This window comes from Crotalus tigris, unplaced genomic scaffold (genome assembly GCF_016545835.1).
Source record: "Crotalus tigris isolate CLP2741 ecotype Arizona unplaced genomic scaffold, ASM1654583v1 scf7180000024400.591365, whole genome shotgun sequence".
Taxonomy (NCBI): Eukaryota; Metazoa; Chordata; class Lepidosauria; order Squamata; family Viperidae; genus Crotalus; species Crotalus tigris.
The window spans coordinates 243,576-261,138 of record NW_024100568.1 but is presented as its reverse complement, the minus strand read 5'-3'; the positions used below and the strand labels follow the sequence as shown (position 1 = coordinate 261,138).

General features: G+C 33.7%; 1 protein-coding gene across 4 annotated transcripts in view; it reads right to left on the bottom strand.

Annotated features, from left to right (window-relative positions):
• Nucleotides 1–17,563, bottom strand: part of FSTL5 (follistatin like 5) — a 353,800-nt gene that overhangs the window by 117,881 nt on the left and 218,356 nt on the right. For all 4 annotated transcript variants that reach the window (XM_039329531.1, XM_039329533.1, XM_039329532.1 and 1 more), the window contains exon 6: nucleotides 11,890–12,056. In XM_039329531.1, coding sequence (XP_039185465.1) covers nucleotides 11,890–12,056 — 167 coding nt within the window. The remainder of the gene's footprint in view (nucleotides 1–11,889; nucleotides 12,057–17,563) is intronic.

Genomic DNA, 17,563 nt, shown 5'->3' with positions numbered 1-17,563 from the left:
TAGATAAATTGTCCTTATATCTTACAACTGTCTTTGTACATTATAATTTTTCTAAGAATACTTTTAATTGCATATCTTATTTCAGACTATTGCTATGCTAGGAAAACTGTGTATTGCTAGAATAGCTATTGAAAGCCTGTTTTTGAACATATTTAGAATTAAACAGCAAAGCAGGCAGACATCTCAAACTGTCTCTTATTGGAATGAAACATTAGAGATAGTTCATCAAGGATAAATATATTTCTTCTGGATGTCTGATATCCATGCTTGCTTGGTTAACATAATTTTTTTTTAAGTTTTTATTGAATACAAAGAAAAAAAAGGATTAAAAACATTGAACATGGTAAATCGTCTTTGACTGACATCTCAGTCCATATTGTACATTAATTACATATAATATATTTATATACAAACTATATATTTCTGCTCCCTATCTTAACTTATCTCTTTATTGTGACCTCCATTTTTTTTCCCTCCATCTATAAAATTTATGCCATATTCGATAAAATTCTGTTTCTTCCTGATTTTTTAATCTTTTAGTTATCCTATCTAGTTCTGTGCAATACATAATTTTCTTTATTAGTACTTCCCCACTCGGTACTTCCATTGCTTTCCACTTTTGAGCAAATAGTATCCTTGCTGCCATAACCACGTGAATAATTAAATATGTGTCCTCTTTATTTACATTTTTCTCTAGTATTCCCAATAGTAATGTCTCAGGTTTGTATGGAATGTTTTGCCTAGTCATTTCTATTGCCCATTCCTAGACCATACGCCAGTACACCTGTGCTTCTCTACATGTCCACTATACATGAAAAAGGTGCCCTTTTCTTTTTTACATTTCCAATATATAGATGAATATCCATTACACATTTTGGCTAACCTGGCTGGAGGGATATGCCATCTGTAAACCATCTTATACAGGTTTTCTTTATATGATGCTTGGTTACCATAATTTGAAAGGATCTAGCTGACATAAGTCTATTGCTTATCCAAATTATAAAGGATAAAAACTCAAATGTGAGTAAGGTTATTGTAAAAATGAGACATGTATGGACTATCCCCTTAAATTTATTGGCTTACAGACTGGGGATTGAATCTATGACTATGACTTGTAATTTTTTTATGTCAAGATGAATTATATCATGACTAAAAGCAGTGGATATGATGCTTAAAATTTACACATGAATTCTACTATATCAAGTTAGCTTTTAGAGGATCTGATAACATTTCAGATCCAGCAGTCTGGGAATAATGCTGATTATTTAGTTTCATTTACATATGGCTTTTGGCCTAATTGTGGGATACAGTGGTAATCTCTACCAGGATTTGATAGGCAGAGTATATCCCTATTACTTTTGCAGAATCTTTTCACAGTTTTGACAGTACTTCTGCTTCTGTTATGATACTGGAGTTTGAGGCTGGGATGAAATTTAAACCATTGTTTTATAGTGATATTGGTTATTTTTCAAAGGGTGAGTTGAAGAATTGATGTCAAGGTATTTCTGCCTGAACCATGGCCATTAATCTGTGGGATCTGAGAGAGTTCTACCTTGTCCCAAAGCAAATTAAATAGACATTTCAGAATCTCTGGAGAAAGATTATCACAAGTACAGAGATAATATAAATAAATACCAAATAGTTTTCTAAGAATAATTTGGATAATAATTCTGAGCAAAAGAAAAACTGTTGTTGTCTTTTCTGGACATAAAAAAAACAAATAGAACAGGAATCAAAATAGCAAAAAATTACATAGAAACCTACCTACATAAATGCACGAAATAGAGAATGGCTTTTGCTGTGTTTAAGAAAAAGAGAAAAATAGATCTATAATTGCCAACAGTGTCAGAAATTCTTTTAAACAAAATGTTAAGTTTAGTGAGAATGAGAGTCAGAGAGAATAGGAGGGAGAAATTGTCTTTTCTGTCCATCTCATGATTCAATTATTTCCTCCTTGGTACAACTTTTGTTTCTACTGGAAGTAGACAGAGAGATGTACACATACACTCATACACATAAACACACACACACACAAACAGAAAGAGAGAAAGAGAGAGAGAGAGAGACAGACAGACAGAGAGAGAGAGAGAGAGAGAGAGAGAGAGAGAAGGAGAGAGGGAGAGAGAGAGAGTAATAAATGAACATATATCAAATACATTTCATTCTGAGCAAGTATCAGAATGCATGACTCTTCTGCTTGATGGAATGTAAGCAAAAGTGTTGTGATTAGTAAATTAACATAGATTAAATATATTTGGAATAAAACTGGGCTTTGCTTGTACTTGTGGCATGCTAGATAAAATATGACACCCTCTTTTTTTAAACTGTAGCAGGGTACATGTATCAAAAGACTAGTAACCCTGTCTACATTAACTATCTTATGAAACAATATCAGAGTATGTAAATGTCTTAATTCACCGCGGTTATGCCTGGGATTACGGGATAAGATGGTGTTACATATTTATAAGGTTATTTGGAAAAACAATGAAATGTGGGAGTGTCTGATTTGAAACATCTATTACATGACATGGATGTATGTGTGAGAACGAAATGCAATAGTACAAAAAAAGTAATAAGGTATTCAGAGGTCCATTAATAAATGAGTCAATGAAGGTTTTCAGTCATCCAGGTAAAGTTGTCTGGAAGATGAGTCATGGCAACTGGATTTCTTTTCTTGTTAGTTCAAAATGTTTTACTGCTTAACAAAATAGCTTCTTCAGTCTGAGCAAGTTGGTTAGGGGGTCCCCATATATGTCCTCCAGGGACATTTCTATTCAGATTAGATAAGAAATGAAACTTCCCTGGAGGACATACATAGGATCCACCTAATCAATTTGCTCAGTCTGAAAAAGCTACTTAGAGATGCAGCACAACATTTCAAACCAACAAGAAAAGAAGTCAAGTTGACATGATTCAACTTCCAATCAATCAATCAATCACAATAGAGATGGAAGGGACTTTAGATGTCTTCTAGTCCAACCCCTTCCTCAAGCAGGAGATCCTATACATTTCAGACAAGTGGCTGTCCAGTTTCTTCTTAAAAACCTCCAGGGATGAAGCACCCACAACTTCTAAAGTCAAGCTGTTTCATTGTTTGATTGTTCTCATTGTTAGGAAATTTCTCCTTAGTTTGAGGTTGCTTCTCTCCTTGATTAGTTTCCATCCATTGTTTCTTGTCCTGCCGTCTGGTGCTTTGGAAAATAGTTGACCCCCTCTTCTTTGTGGCAGCTGAAATACTTCAATACTGCTATCATGTCACCCCTAGTCCTTCTTTTCTCTAGACTAGCTATACACAGTTCCTGCAACTGTTCTTCATATGTTTTAGTCTCCAGGCTTTTAATCCAGATGATTAATAAATGAGGTTGGTAACTAGTATCTATCTGTTCTTTAAAAAAATGCATGATTTAAGCATGTCTATTCATGCAAAGATATGGGAAATGAATGAAAATAATTCTATGAGTTATGATTGGCAATTGATTGATGAATAACTGATTTGATTAGGGTGGTTCTGAATGTACAATAGATTATATTTGGATCTGATCTTGGGAAAAATAGATATGGATAAAAGGAAAATGAATGAATGAATGAATGAATGAAAGATAGATAGATAGATAGATAGATAGATAGATAGATAGATAGATAAAAGTGAAGGAAGATAGAACAAAAATAGTGTAACTGAAGGAAGAGGAAAAAATAGATTCATATTCTAACAGAATGAACAGAAAGTGGATGTAAGAATATGTAAAACTTCTTTGAACTGAGTGAAAAAAAAATACTAGAGTGCTGCAGAAATTTGTACAGTTACACTAATGAGGAATATATGTATGTACAGTATGTATATATATGTATGTATGTATATGTACATGTATATATGTATGTAAACTGAGAAATATATATATATATAGAGAGAAAACAATGCTTAGTGGATGTGAAGGAAGAGCTATCCAGATGAACATGGATAGATACTGTATTTTCTTTCTTTCTTTCTTTCTTTCTTTCTTTCTTTCTTTCTTTCTTTCTTTCTTTCTTTTCTTTTCTTTTCTTTCTTTCTATGTCACAAACATATATACACACCCACACACCCATCGGATCCTTTCTCATTTTGCAGCTTTCATTTCCTGGCTATCACTCTCTCCATCTTCCTGGTCCTCCTGCCTTTAAGCCATTACAGTAAAAATCAATTTTAAAATAAAGAATAAAAAAAAAAAAGCTCCACTATTTTCCTAGTTCACAAGAAGAATAAAGGTTCACTGTTTCAACACTTACATATTGGATTAATAGAATGGCAACGCTAAGCAAAACAGAGCCAAGCAAAACCAGGCCCCCAAATCATAGCCAGTATGTTGGTAAAGAAAGCAGTAATCAATGACTGAAAAAGATAGGAGCTTGTCTGTCAAAATGCAATAGGTAACTGGAGTAGAAGCACAGCCTGTAACAAAATGAAGCATGGCAGACAGAGCACATAGCATCACTTGTCCTGGCAGCAATGGAAACAGCTACTTGATGAAAAGCAAGCTGGGGAGAGCCTGAGAAAAATGTCTTCCACTCGTGACCTCCAGAATCAGAAAGTGGGCAGCAGGATATATGGGTAAGCCCTCAATGAAATTTATATGCAAATAGCCCTGTATAGGAGTGGAGTACATGTCATATTTTATGATACCTATGAACAGAATTTAAATCACAACTGTAGAAATAAAAATAAAAAGTGATAGGTTATGCAGAAAGGGAAAGGCTTGGTTTTATTCAACTGCAAGAAATAATGTAAATAGACTGTACCACAAATAAAAAAAACTACGACTATCTTCTCCATTCAAATGCATATGTTAAAGTTGGAGTAATTAATACATACCAGCAATTGACTAGAGAATGTAATATATCTTTACTTCATAGTTATAAATCAATCTAAATCAATCTAAAATACCTGTAAAACTTCATTTCAGTTTTGTGGATATTGCCACTTTTTCTCTGATGCAGTAAAACAAAACAAAAATAAATCATCTTTCTATAAGACACAAATGTTCTAGATAGAATTCTTCAGCATCTATTGTCTGCCTTTTCTGATCATTTATGATATGATTAGTATGATTATTTCATTGGTGACATGCTGTACCAGACAATACAGATACATGCGGCTTTTGTCAGGTGATATAAAATCAGCTATCACTGCCAAACAAATGTACCGTAATTCGTAGTTTATGCAAAGCACCAAAGCACGCTTACTATCTCTAGAGTTATAAATAGTTGTACCAGAGCAGAGACTTTTCAAGTGCTGAAATTGCCTTTGAAAGCACCACAAATGAATAAGTAAAGCGCTGCACTGTACAGCACATTCTCTGAATAAATTCATTTGAAGTTTCGCATCTCTGTTCTCCTATCCAATTTAGAAGCCCGGTTCTCCTCAGTGGACTTATCCAATTACTCTGCTGTTCCCTTGGGCTCTAATTTCTATTTAAGCACAAAATAAAGAAATGACTTCATCACAGCTATATGCACAAAAGTTCAAAGCTGGAAACTATATTAGGTGTCAAAATGTAGGATGGTATTTAATTTATAACAGAGCTGCAACAAAAGCCACAACTACATGCAAAATAAAAATTACAATTACACTTTCAGATAGCTTCACAAACTGTAACTAGGACACTCATAACATTCAGTTTTACTTATCTGATCAACTGTACTAGTCAGATCAACATTACTGTTTGTTCAATATTAAAAACTCTAAAGTAGATTGTATCTTAATTCATAGGTATGCATTGAAATAATTTATTCAGTTCTCCTCTTTTTCTATTTTTTCTAGCTACCACCACATGAATAAACTGTGTTAAAAATAAAATAATATACATCAGACTGCACTCCAATGCTTACATACTAAAGAATAAGCCCTGCTGAAACCAAGAGAATTAAGGCCAGTCTGTAAATTAAATTGTGTATTTTAATGGGAGCAAATTTTGAAAAATTCTTCAGGGGATCTTTGATGATACAAATATGACTAACAAATGTTTTTTCTTGAAGGAATAATTTACCATATGGTTGAATAACAGTCCAATAACAGTCCAATAGTTTTAGATACTGGATAAGTCACAAGAAGGCATTGACTACAGTCTGTGTCCAAGTCCTGGTTCACTTTACAACCCAGGAAGGAAAGGGATCAGATATATCAATGGCAAGGCAGAGGTCAAATCTAGAATCATAAAAGGCTACTTTTATGATTAAAATATGTAGATTCAAAAAGACAAAGACAAACTACAATTATCAATGCCATTCTTGTCATGGACTCTTGATTTTGAAGCTACAGAGGAGCACCTGATAGACTCACAGGTGGGAAGTCAATACACTGTTAGACACCTGAACATAATGTCTCAGATCCCATACAGTTAGCTACCAATTAAGGGAATAAGGAGTCAGATCCTGAATTTGAGAGAGTAATTAAAATGCAGCATCAACTAAAAAGACTAAGTAATAGAAATCAGCGTGGCTCCTTGACAAGAAAGAGTGCCAAATCCTCTAATCTGGAAAAGCATCAAACTATTTAAAAATATCTCCTATGTTCTGTCTTCTTGTTGGAAACAATTCTCCATATATGTTTCTATTTCATTCCTAATTTTTCTGATTCCTTAAACTTTGCCCTGCGTATCACAGATATCTTTGGACCTAGACTCTCAAACTGCACTGGACTACTTTTCTTGGCTGTATTTAAGGCTAGCCACCCTAATTACCCTAGCCTCCCTCCAGGAGTTGGTGGCTCCAATTAATCCCATAGTCAAAACCAAAAGAGGCCCACAAAAATTCATCATTTGTTCTTAAGTAAAATGCAGTCCTAATGTTTAGCAAGTGATGTTGTCAAGACTTTCATGTCAGTTATCAATTTATGTGCTACTTGAGAAGATGACAATAAGCAGATTAGAGGACTTCCGGTGGATTTTGCGCGCGCGATGGCGGCTACTTTGTAGCCGTCTCTCCTGGGTAAGTGTAAGAACCGCTATGAACAGCAGACACCAGCTGTTCAGCGGTTCAAAATCCCCCTCCCGGGCAAAGGGGGGGGTAGAGAGTGTCTGAATAGTGGTAGAGCCTCTTTTGCACCCCCCAAGTTTTTTTGGGGGGGGGTGAAAGGAGTGCTCCCACGGAGTTCAGACTTGTCTCCGCTTCCCAGCTGTTTTTGTCCTCAGGGACAAAACGAGCCGCTGCAAACACCTCCGTGCTTAAAGAGAACTGGTGAGTGTTTTTCTTTTTATAAACGGACAGAGCTGAGTAGAGGATTTAGTTTTTGCTTTCTTTGATTTATTCGGATTTTAAGTTTTAAGACTTGTTTCTATTTTTATTCTCTCTTTTTATTTTTCTTTCTTTGTTGAAAGGGAAAGTAAAATGGCGATCGGCAAATCTTTCGGTGTTTTTTTTCTGGAAGTTAGAATGCTGACTGGCAGGCTTTTTGGTGTTTCTCTTTCTTTCCTTTCCCTTTCCCTTTTTATTTTCTTATGATTGGAATGGTTGTTTTTGGTATTTCTAAGTATTTTTTTGGGAACGGACTTTTTCTATTTAATTATTTTTTTTTCTTCTCCCCCTTTTTTTTTTCTTTGAACTCCCTTCTTTTTATTGTAATGACCCTTTTTTGAAGGATTTTTTTTTGTTTAATTTTTGCAATTTAAGAAGGAGTAAAGCTTTTTTTAAATTCCTTTTCTCTTCTTTTTTTTCCCTTTTTTCTTTTTATTATAATGACCTTCTTTGGAGGGAGTTATGATTTTTGAAGGAATTTTTATAATTTTTTAAGAAGGACTAAAGGTTTTTCTCTAAGATGGCTCCAAAGCGTCCAGGGATTTCTACAGCTTCTAAATCAACAGTTTCACCCTCTTCTGGGGGTCAGCTAATAACTATGAAGGATTTGCAAGACATGATGGGAGATGTTATAATTCAAATTAGGGCAGAAATGAAAAAGATTTTAGAGGAAAATAATAAGATCTTGAGACAAGATTTTGTTTTGGCTTTAGAAGGAGTTGCTTCTGTTCTTGAAAAGGTGAACTCCCATGTGGAAGAGGTAGCTGAAAAAGTGGACATAATGGAGGGGAAAATTGAAAGTATGGAAAAAGAAATGGAAAATGAGATTCTTATGCTTCAATATGGACAAATGGAATATGCCTTAAGAATCAGAGGCCTGGGAGAGTCTTTGCAAGGAGATCTGAAAGAGATGGTTGCAAAGGACTTTGCATTGATTTTGAATAAAGAAAAAGAGGGAATACTTAGTGAAATTGAAAAATTATTTAGGGTTAACTCTGTGGTGGCAGCACAGAAGAATCTGCCAAGAGATGTGGTAATTTACTTTGGTAAAAGATCTTTACGCAATGAAATTGTGCAAGCCTATTATAAGAAGAGATTTCAAATTGCTTCACAAGATGTTATAATTTTTAAGGAGATCCCATCTAAAATTTTAAGAAGAAGAAAGGAGTTTGCTTTTCTAGCAAATGAACTTAAAAAGAGAAAAATTTTATTCAGATGGGATGTTCCGATTGGAATGGTGGTGAACTACCTGGGGATATGTTATAGACTTAATACTGTTTCTCAAGCAAAAGATTTTTATACTTCGGTCCTGGGGTATGTGCATCACCATCTATTAAGTTTAAAGCTTTGGAAGAAAAGAATGTAGAATTACAGTTTGAAGAGCCTATATTTATGAAAACTGGCGAATCTTTGTGTGAGAGGCCTCAACAAGTCCAGGTTGAGGATTTTTATACCTCGGTCCTGGGGGGATGTGTATCGCCATCTATTAAGTTTAAAGCTTTGGAAGAAAAGAATGTAGAATTACAGCTTGAAGAGCCTATATTTATGAAAATTGGGGAACCCTTGTTTGAGAGGCCCCAACAAGTCCAGGTTGAGGAACAGAAGACAACTTGTGTAGCATACAATTGCAAAGAAAAGCAGCAACAGAAGAAGGTCTCTGAATCTCTGGGAGAAGTTAGACCTACAAAGTCTTTGGAGCAATCTTCAAGGGTGGAATTGCTGCCTGAAATGGAAATTGGGAAATTTCAGCTTGAGGGGCACCAACAAGAGAGGAACGGGCAGAGGATAACTTGTACAACTTATAATTGTGAAGATCAACACAAGGAGGAATTCACTGAGGAAGTTTTACAGGTATCGGTCCCTGAGACTTGTGCAACATATAAATGTAAAGAAAAAGTAACATATAAATGTAAAGAGAAAGACCAACAGAAGAAGGAGGTTGAGGAAGTTTCACAGGTACTGATTCCTGAGCTTGGTGGGTCAACCAGGACTTACAAACTCTTTGGAGCGATCTTCAAGGGCAGAATTCCACGCATTCTTTTCGATGCTTGCGGGCAAGAGAGACTGATATGGATTGTGCTTATAGTAGATGCAACTGGCTATTAGACAGAAGATTATGGATATTGAATGAAAATTTTAGATAAGAAGTTTGTGTTTATAGTGGATGCAACTGGTTATTGGACAGAAAATTATGGACATTGAATGAGAACTTTAGACAAGAAGTTTACTATTGAGATTGTGGGAGAAGTAAAACTTATATCGTTTTTGGAAAATGTCTTATGTAATGTCTAAACATGTGTTTTGGGATAATAATATATTTCAGCTTTAAGTTTTAAACCTTTAATGATAATATTGTTTAAACTTGTGTTTTGAAGGGATTATAATTTGTTTATTTCAGTGAGGGGATTCTAATAAATTTGTGTTTCGAAGGGAGTATAACTTGTTTAAGTTTCAAGTAATGCTTAAATTTGGTTTTTAAATATTATTATTAATATTTCTAAGAGAAAATAATTTGTTTAATTAAATGTCTAGATTTGTTTAGGAAAGAAAGTAATGTTTAAATCTGTGTTTTTGGAGGAAGTCTATATAGAATGATGATTGTATTTAGATTTGTTTAGGATTCAAAAGTGTTTCAAGTTTTTAAATATTATTATTAATATTTTTAAGAGAAAATAATTTGTTTAACTAAATGTGTCTAGATTTGTTTAGGATTTTTAAGTTTTTTTTTGGGATAGGTGAGAAGATTATGAAGATTGAAGGAAATATGTATTTACTTTAAGTTTTCTAAGAGTATTTAGTTTTAATGGTATAACAAAGGTTTATATGTTTATTTTTTTGTATTAGGATAAAGAAAGAGGGAGAAATTAGATTTTATATTATAGGCATAGATATTCAAAGAAAGTAATGTTTAAATTTGCGTTTTTGGAGGGAGTTTATATAGAATGATGATTGTATTTAAATTTGTTTAGGTTTTAAAAGTGTTTTAAGTTTTTTTTCTCAATTAAGCCTGTACTTAGCTCTGGGAAGTCCAGGGGAGGGTTTGGGAGGTTGGGAAGGAGGGGGGTGAGGTAGGGTTGGGGGGGTATGGGAAGGGGATTTGTTCTGTAAAAATTTAAAAATTTTCAATAAAAAAAAAAAAAGCAGATTAGAATTACCCTAGATTAAAAATATTTATTACATGATGCTATAAAAATTCCTAACTTTATGCTTAAATCACTGCTGAAAAATACAACACACTTAGAAAAACTTCCATGATTAAGGCATAAAATAAATAAATATAAAAGTTTGATGTCTTTTCATTGATAAATATGCAATTATAAGGATAGTTTATGGCATTTAAAATCTTGGAAGTATAGGGAAAATAGGGAAAAGTTTAACCTGGCTTAATCTACAAATTAATCAGGAAAATGTCTCCACCATAAAGAAAGAGACTCCCTTTATCCAACAATAATGTAAAAACACAGTGCTTGGGATAATCCTTACTTTATTCATTGGTGAGAGTTATGGTGATATTAGATGAAAAAAAATTTCAGCAACATTTTTATATTTTATTTTATTTTATTATTTTATTTTCATATGTCTTAACTACCATCTCCCTCAGAGAGGGGCTCTGGTAATGTTATCGCAGAGGGTAGCTCAGAACAATGGAATCAGGCAGCTATCTGATGTGCTTATTGAAATACTTTGGAAAGGATGTGGTAAAAGCAAAGGTCTGTGTGCTAAATGATTTTTAATTTCAATAGAAGATGGATTCTATGTATATATCTAGGCGTATCAGCTATTTTCAATTGACCCAGCATGCTTATATAAAAAGATCCAAACCTACTATGAAAACAAAAACTGCATCATGTCAACGCAAAGCTCCAGATCCAATGTAACTAACAAGTGTGATATGACAAGAATGCTCTAATTTAACAATATCTGCATATCAATTTGATTTTATAAAAATATTTATAAATGATTATAAGAATTCTAGACCAATTGTGAAAGAATGAGGGTTTTTTCTTAGCTATACAAAGTACTATGACAGAAAGGTTTATTTTATTTTATTATTTTATTTTATTTTGCTTTGTTTTGTTATGTTTATTAAATTTTTATACCCTGCTATCAGGTGATTCTGGGTGGCTGTGATGGTAGATATGTTGTAACTTGAGCCTAAATTTCTGAGACAAAATAATTTGAATGAAATCTGAGGAGCAAGTGTTACAATTCTCCTACCTGCTGAGAATAATAGCCATTGCCTATTAGCAAGCAAAACTATGGATTCATCATCTTGTTAAATTCTCTGATTTCCTAGGACATTTCCCATGTGAAAAATACTGTATTGGCAATAGTATGATTCCCGAAAGTCAAGTAACTCTTTAGTTAAAGTTAAAGTATATTTCTCCCTTAATGTGATTTCCCTATTCCCACCTCAGGAAAATGGGGATCCATATAGTAGAAAAACAAGACTCACATAAAAATGTTAAAAAGCAATAGTTCTCTCCTTAAAGTTTATTACTTGAATTTGAATCAGGCTCACATGATGATTTAACAAATGTGATTGCTCTAGTTAGAATGGCAAAAAAAAAATATTGTAATTATATTAAGAAGGTCAATAGATTGCCAGTAATCACTTACATTGATGTCTTCTAAATCTAAACTCTTCAGACCGACATTGTTCCGCTTCCAGATGATTGGAGGTCTCAAAGTCCCCTGAATGGCACAACTTAGAACGGCACTTTGTCCAACTATCGCAGCCGTAATGCTTACTTTCTGATCTTCTGGCAGGCTCAGTTGTATTACCTCTGTAAAAGATATGTTGCATTTAATGCCAAATTGCGCAGAGTTGTCTACACTTAAAGAAATACCCAGTATCTAGCTCTATCTTACCTTATTTTCTAGTTTACTCTAGTCTAAGGCACCACATCTGGGTTGTAAAAATAACTAATGAAAGCAAGATAATAATAAAAAATAGCATCTAATTGCCCTCTAGCACAGTGGTTCTCAACCTGTGGGTCGGGACCCCATTTGGGGTCGAACGACCATTTCATGGGGGTCGCCAAACAAGGCTGTCTGCCATTTTCCCCCTTTTCTTTGGCCACACCCCTGACACCCGGTGGTGGTTGGGGGTCACCACAACATGGGGAACTGTATTATGGGGTCGCGGTATTAGAAAGGTTGAGAACCACTGCTCTAGCAGCTGGTTTATTTTATTTTATTTTGGGGGACAATCCAGAATTTCTATCCCTAGCATGCTCCAGGATGCAAGATAAGCTTAAGGAGAAAAGGATAATTTAGGATAAGGTCCTAAAGAATTTTGCTCCAATGACTTTTGTACACTTTTGCACATTATTAACATCACACTCACTCATTTCCATGAGAAAAGCAGACCTATGGACAACAAATTTGCTGCAGCCCACAAGAATACATTCAACTCTAAAACTATCAATATTATGCTATACTTACTTCTGTAATTTAATGGTTTTATTTTGTTAATGTTTGAAGGAGTAAACAGACTACCAAAACCCCTTAACTAAAGTCAGCCTCCTTAATAGCTTGCTTAGGCATTTGCAGATGCAAGCTCACAGGTGATCTTAAATCAGAACTTGTAACTTCCTTTTTATCAGTATAACCAGAAATTTTAAACCGTATTATGATTCAACATTATTGCTAATCAGCATTTATTATACTAACGCCTGTTTTTATCCTCTTTCATTGGAGTTTGCAGTAGATATTTTCTCTTTGTGACCTGATAGAGAAACAGCTATCACTACCTAGAGTTGAACTCTGAACCTTCCAAGTAGGAGGTGAGTGTCTTCACCTCTAGGCCACTGTGCTACTATTAAAAACTATATATAGCTTTAAAAATTCTCTCTCTCTCTCTCTCTCTCTCTCATGATATCAAGCTTGTTAAAATTAACATACTTTATAAAGTTTAATAAATTATTATAAATTTGTACACTGCTGTCATAACACTGTATAGGATCTACATGAATTCCTCAAGATTGGAGGAAAAAATAGCATGAATGTTTTAGATTGTTTCAGTTAACAATTCTCTGAAAAAAATGGGAAATGGAATATGTATTTTAAAAAAGACAAAATGAGAACAAAAGGAGTTATCACAAAATTTATATATACTGCATTTTAATTATTAAACTATTAAAATAGGAATATATTAAACAGATATATAATGACTAAATTTAAAATTGTACATTTTATCTATCCTATTCAGGTCACTTATCTTTTCACCTTTATTCAATACCCCTTTGTGGCTCAACCAGCAAACATTATCCAGATTGCAGCTGACTAGTAGAATTAAGACTACATTAAGCCTGAATGCATTTAGTTTGCCTATTTAGAATGTAATTTAAAAGCAATCACCTCCTCCAATGATATAGAAACAATCCTTTCCATATAATCTACAGCAAGGTTCAAACTCTTAATGAAAGACCATAAAGACCTAAAATAATCATAATAATAAACCCATAGAGTATTGTGATAGGATAGCTGTTATTTTTTATTCTGCAGTTTTAGTATCATTTTCCATATTGTGAGAAACGTATGGTGCTATTATATGTGATCTGTCCTCTCTTTTATTGCTCCCTTTTGCTTTTAATTCCCATTTTGTTCAACTGAAATTTAACACTTTAAACATATGTAGTACAAAAAAACAGACTGCCATGAATGGAACCGAAACACAGATCAAGTTATTTAGAAAAGAAAAGATAATAACCTATTTTAAAATGTAATTTTAAAATGGCAGTTCAGAATAATGCTACATTTGTAACAAAAACAGTTTGCCCGCTTGCCAATCCTAGATATACAGCTAGTTTGGAACCTTTATATCTTTCTTTACAGATTCCATAAAAAAACGGTGAAATGAACCTGAGTGTTGCTTTCTTGTTCTTGGGAAAGCACTTTGATATTATGTACACATTTATTAACAGTGTTAACTATACACATTTGGGTCTATAATAGGACAGCCTGCATACTAATACAGAGCTATCCAGAGAAAAGCAACATCTGCACTGGGCTCTGAATATAGATAAGATACTGGGCAGAAGGCAATAGCTATAAAATATTAGGCACTGACTACCTGCTATTGCCAGATGACACAAATGCTTTTAAAGTAGAAAAATAATAAATTATATATTCGCTCTCATGTCTCCCCTTCCTCACAGAGAGTTTTTTTTCCTTTTAATCCATGAGTATCATATGTATGAGTATTGTATATAATTCCATCTGGCAATTAATGGAGTATGACATAACATTGTTTCCCATTTTATTTATGGGAAGTAAGGCAGGACATAAAGCAGGACTTAAATCATAAAATAGGATATGAGTCTTAAATGCGTGTATTAGTTAGAAGGAGAACAAAAGGAAATGGAAGAAGTCAAAACCACAAGTTCATTTGTCAGTCGCACAGAGGTATTAAGTTTGAAGCTCTGCTACAGCTAACCACAAGTATGTTACAGGAAATTTAGACCCTTAGAAGCTTTAGCAAGGTATTTTAACTATTTTAGCATAGCAACAGGGGGGCTGTGAGGGGGTTGTGATTCGAGTAACCAATCAATGCTAACAAGTTACATTTCCGTGTTTTGGTGTTTCTGACGAGAATATATAAACTTCTGTTTTGTTATGAGAAACTGTTCAGATGTGGCTACAAATATAGTGCTCTGAACCTTTGCACAAAATAAACCAACTTCTTTTGATTCCGTGGTCTGAGTCCTGTGATTTTCTGCAATAGAACAGTCTTTCTAAAAATGGATTGCTTGGTAGAAGTTGTTAATAACAAAAAATGGATATCAATATAATATTAAGCAAGCATGGGAGCTCAAAAGTGTAACTACTGTTTATCTGTAGTATCTGTGTGCAAATGTCTGTACTGTAAAGAAGAAAATATACAAAATAAGATATCTTGAAATCTATGCATGAATAAATCTTATTCTATGTTGGGCTGAAAATGGAAGCAAAAGCAAAACTAATATTTGCGTTTCTTTCAATTAAGTAGTTTGAGAGGACTGATAATGCCCTTCTATTGTGTATAGCAAACTTTTTTATAATGGTTTAGGTTTATAATTTATAATGGTTTATAATTAAAATTAAATTTAAAAAGTATTAGCAATATATAAGAACTTCTTCAAAGAAATATTTATTTCTCTTTAATTGCTTCCTCTTCCCCCCTATTATGGAAAATATCATTTTACCAGGCAGAGAGCTTGAACTACTGAAAGTTACATTTCAAAATGTAATTTCCCAGTAGCGATAAGTGACTTACAAGAAACAGTAATACCAAATCATCCAAGATAAATCAGTATTTTTAATAGATAAGCAATCCCATGAATCCAAAAGCCTACTTTTGCTTTCTCAAACAGAAAAAGACAGCCTAAGCTTAACAGTAAACAATAAATACAAGTTCAGTGAAAAAAGATGCATAGATTTGTGCCTTGCTAAGTATTTTTTCTGGATATTTGGAACTGGAGAGTGCATTCTTATTCTATTTGATGGGAATTAACTTCCCAAAAGTATTTTTTTTCAGTAAAGAATAAAAAGATTGGTGAAATTATTGGTGAATGGATGCACTGTTATTGCACTTACTTCATTTATAAAGATGACTAAGGAGTGTATGGGAGTTCCCTTCTCCTGAAGGAGTCTCCTTTTTCTAGTGCTGTGCAACTTCCCAGACCTCAATTCAATTTCTAAGGAAGACATTATAGCATTGGGGCTTTTGAAATAAAAAAAAATATATGGGAGCCGGTAGAGTAATGGAGATGGTGAAAGAAGACAAGAAAAGCAGCACTTTAGATTTGATGCTAAAAAGATGCTTTGAAGAAGGTATGTACAAGCTGCCATGTTGATACCACTTCCATAAATAAATGCCTTCATCTATTTGATAGCCACAGGATCCAAAGAAAATATTCATTGGAATTAAAGAGATGTTAACAGCTTTGGGTTCAAAGTACTTCTCATTCCCATATGTGAAAATGATACTTCCTTCACAAGGAAATACAGCTTCCGAAAACTAAAGACCAGACATTGGCAAGATAATAATACACAAGTATTATGGAATCCTTAGTATTCCACAGTTCAGTCTTGAGCTAGATATTCTCTTCTATTAAATATGAAATGTCTTTGTATACATTTATCTACTTTATCTGACCTCCATGAATTATACAGTTGACCATTATAAAATGTCATAATACATAAAAACTACATTTTACCTTGAAAAAAGAAGATCCTGAAAAAAGAAGATAAAAGTTAAGATAGCAATCCCTGTTGGAATGTCTACAAAGATCTAAGACAGTTACTACATTTTGGGGATGGAAAAATTGCTTTCACTGCATTATTAATTCTGTATATTTTTTCATATATAAGGGTATTAGCTTCATATTTAGAGGAGCTCTGATGTATATAACTCCAAGAGCAACTGTTGTTTTCTATGCATAAGGCCAAATAGCTATTTATTTTTGGTTAAAACACTGTTGTGTTTTAACCAACTGTTTAAAAAATAGACAAGAACTGTCTAAATCAACATTAATAATGATTCTAATCAGATACTGCAGCTCCTCTTTCCAACAAGTCTGATACAAAAGTGGACTAGCACAGAGGAGGCAAAGAGATAAGATACTATAACATGTTTTCAAATTCAAGCTGTACTGGAGTAGGTGTTTCCCTTTCTTCCCTTGAGAGCAATATACACATTTTTATCAGCCATAAACAGGCAGCCTGCAGCATTCTGCATGTCTGGTGCAAAAAAATAAAGCGAAAAGTTAGATAATTCTCTTTTAATAAATAGAAAATGACAAAAGGTTTTTAAAAGGAAGATTAAGTTTACTCCCCAACTGTTCCTTTTGGGAATTTTCGTGGACTTTAATATTAAAGAAACTATCTTAATGTTGAATTTAATAACAGCAGCAAGATTACTGGTGGGTCAATATTGGAAGAAGGATACTCTGCCTTCTTTAGAAGAATGGGTATTTAAGGTTTCTAATTTAGCAGAAATGGCTAAAATTTCTGCTTACTTAAAGGACCATTCACAAGAGAGATATTTTAATGTATGGAGAAGATGGATAGAATATGTTCAGAAGAAATATGGAACTACAAAGTTTCACTTATTCTATGAGTAATGATTTTGTTTATAAACTTATGATGTCAAAGTTTGAAGAGAGTTAAAGGTTTTTATGATTTTGTTCATTGTATAATTAGTAAACTTAAATAGATTATGTTTAATATGTTTGCATAATCCTGTATTTTGCTCTGGGAAGTTGGGGGGAGGGGGTGGGGGAGGGGGGGGAGGTTGGATGGGTTGAAG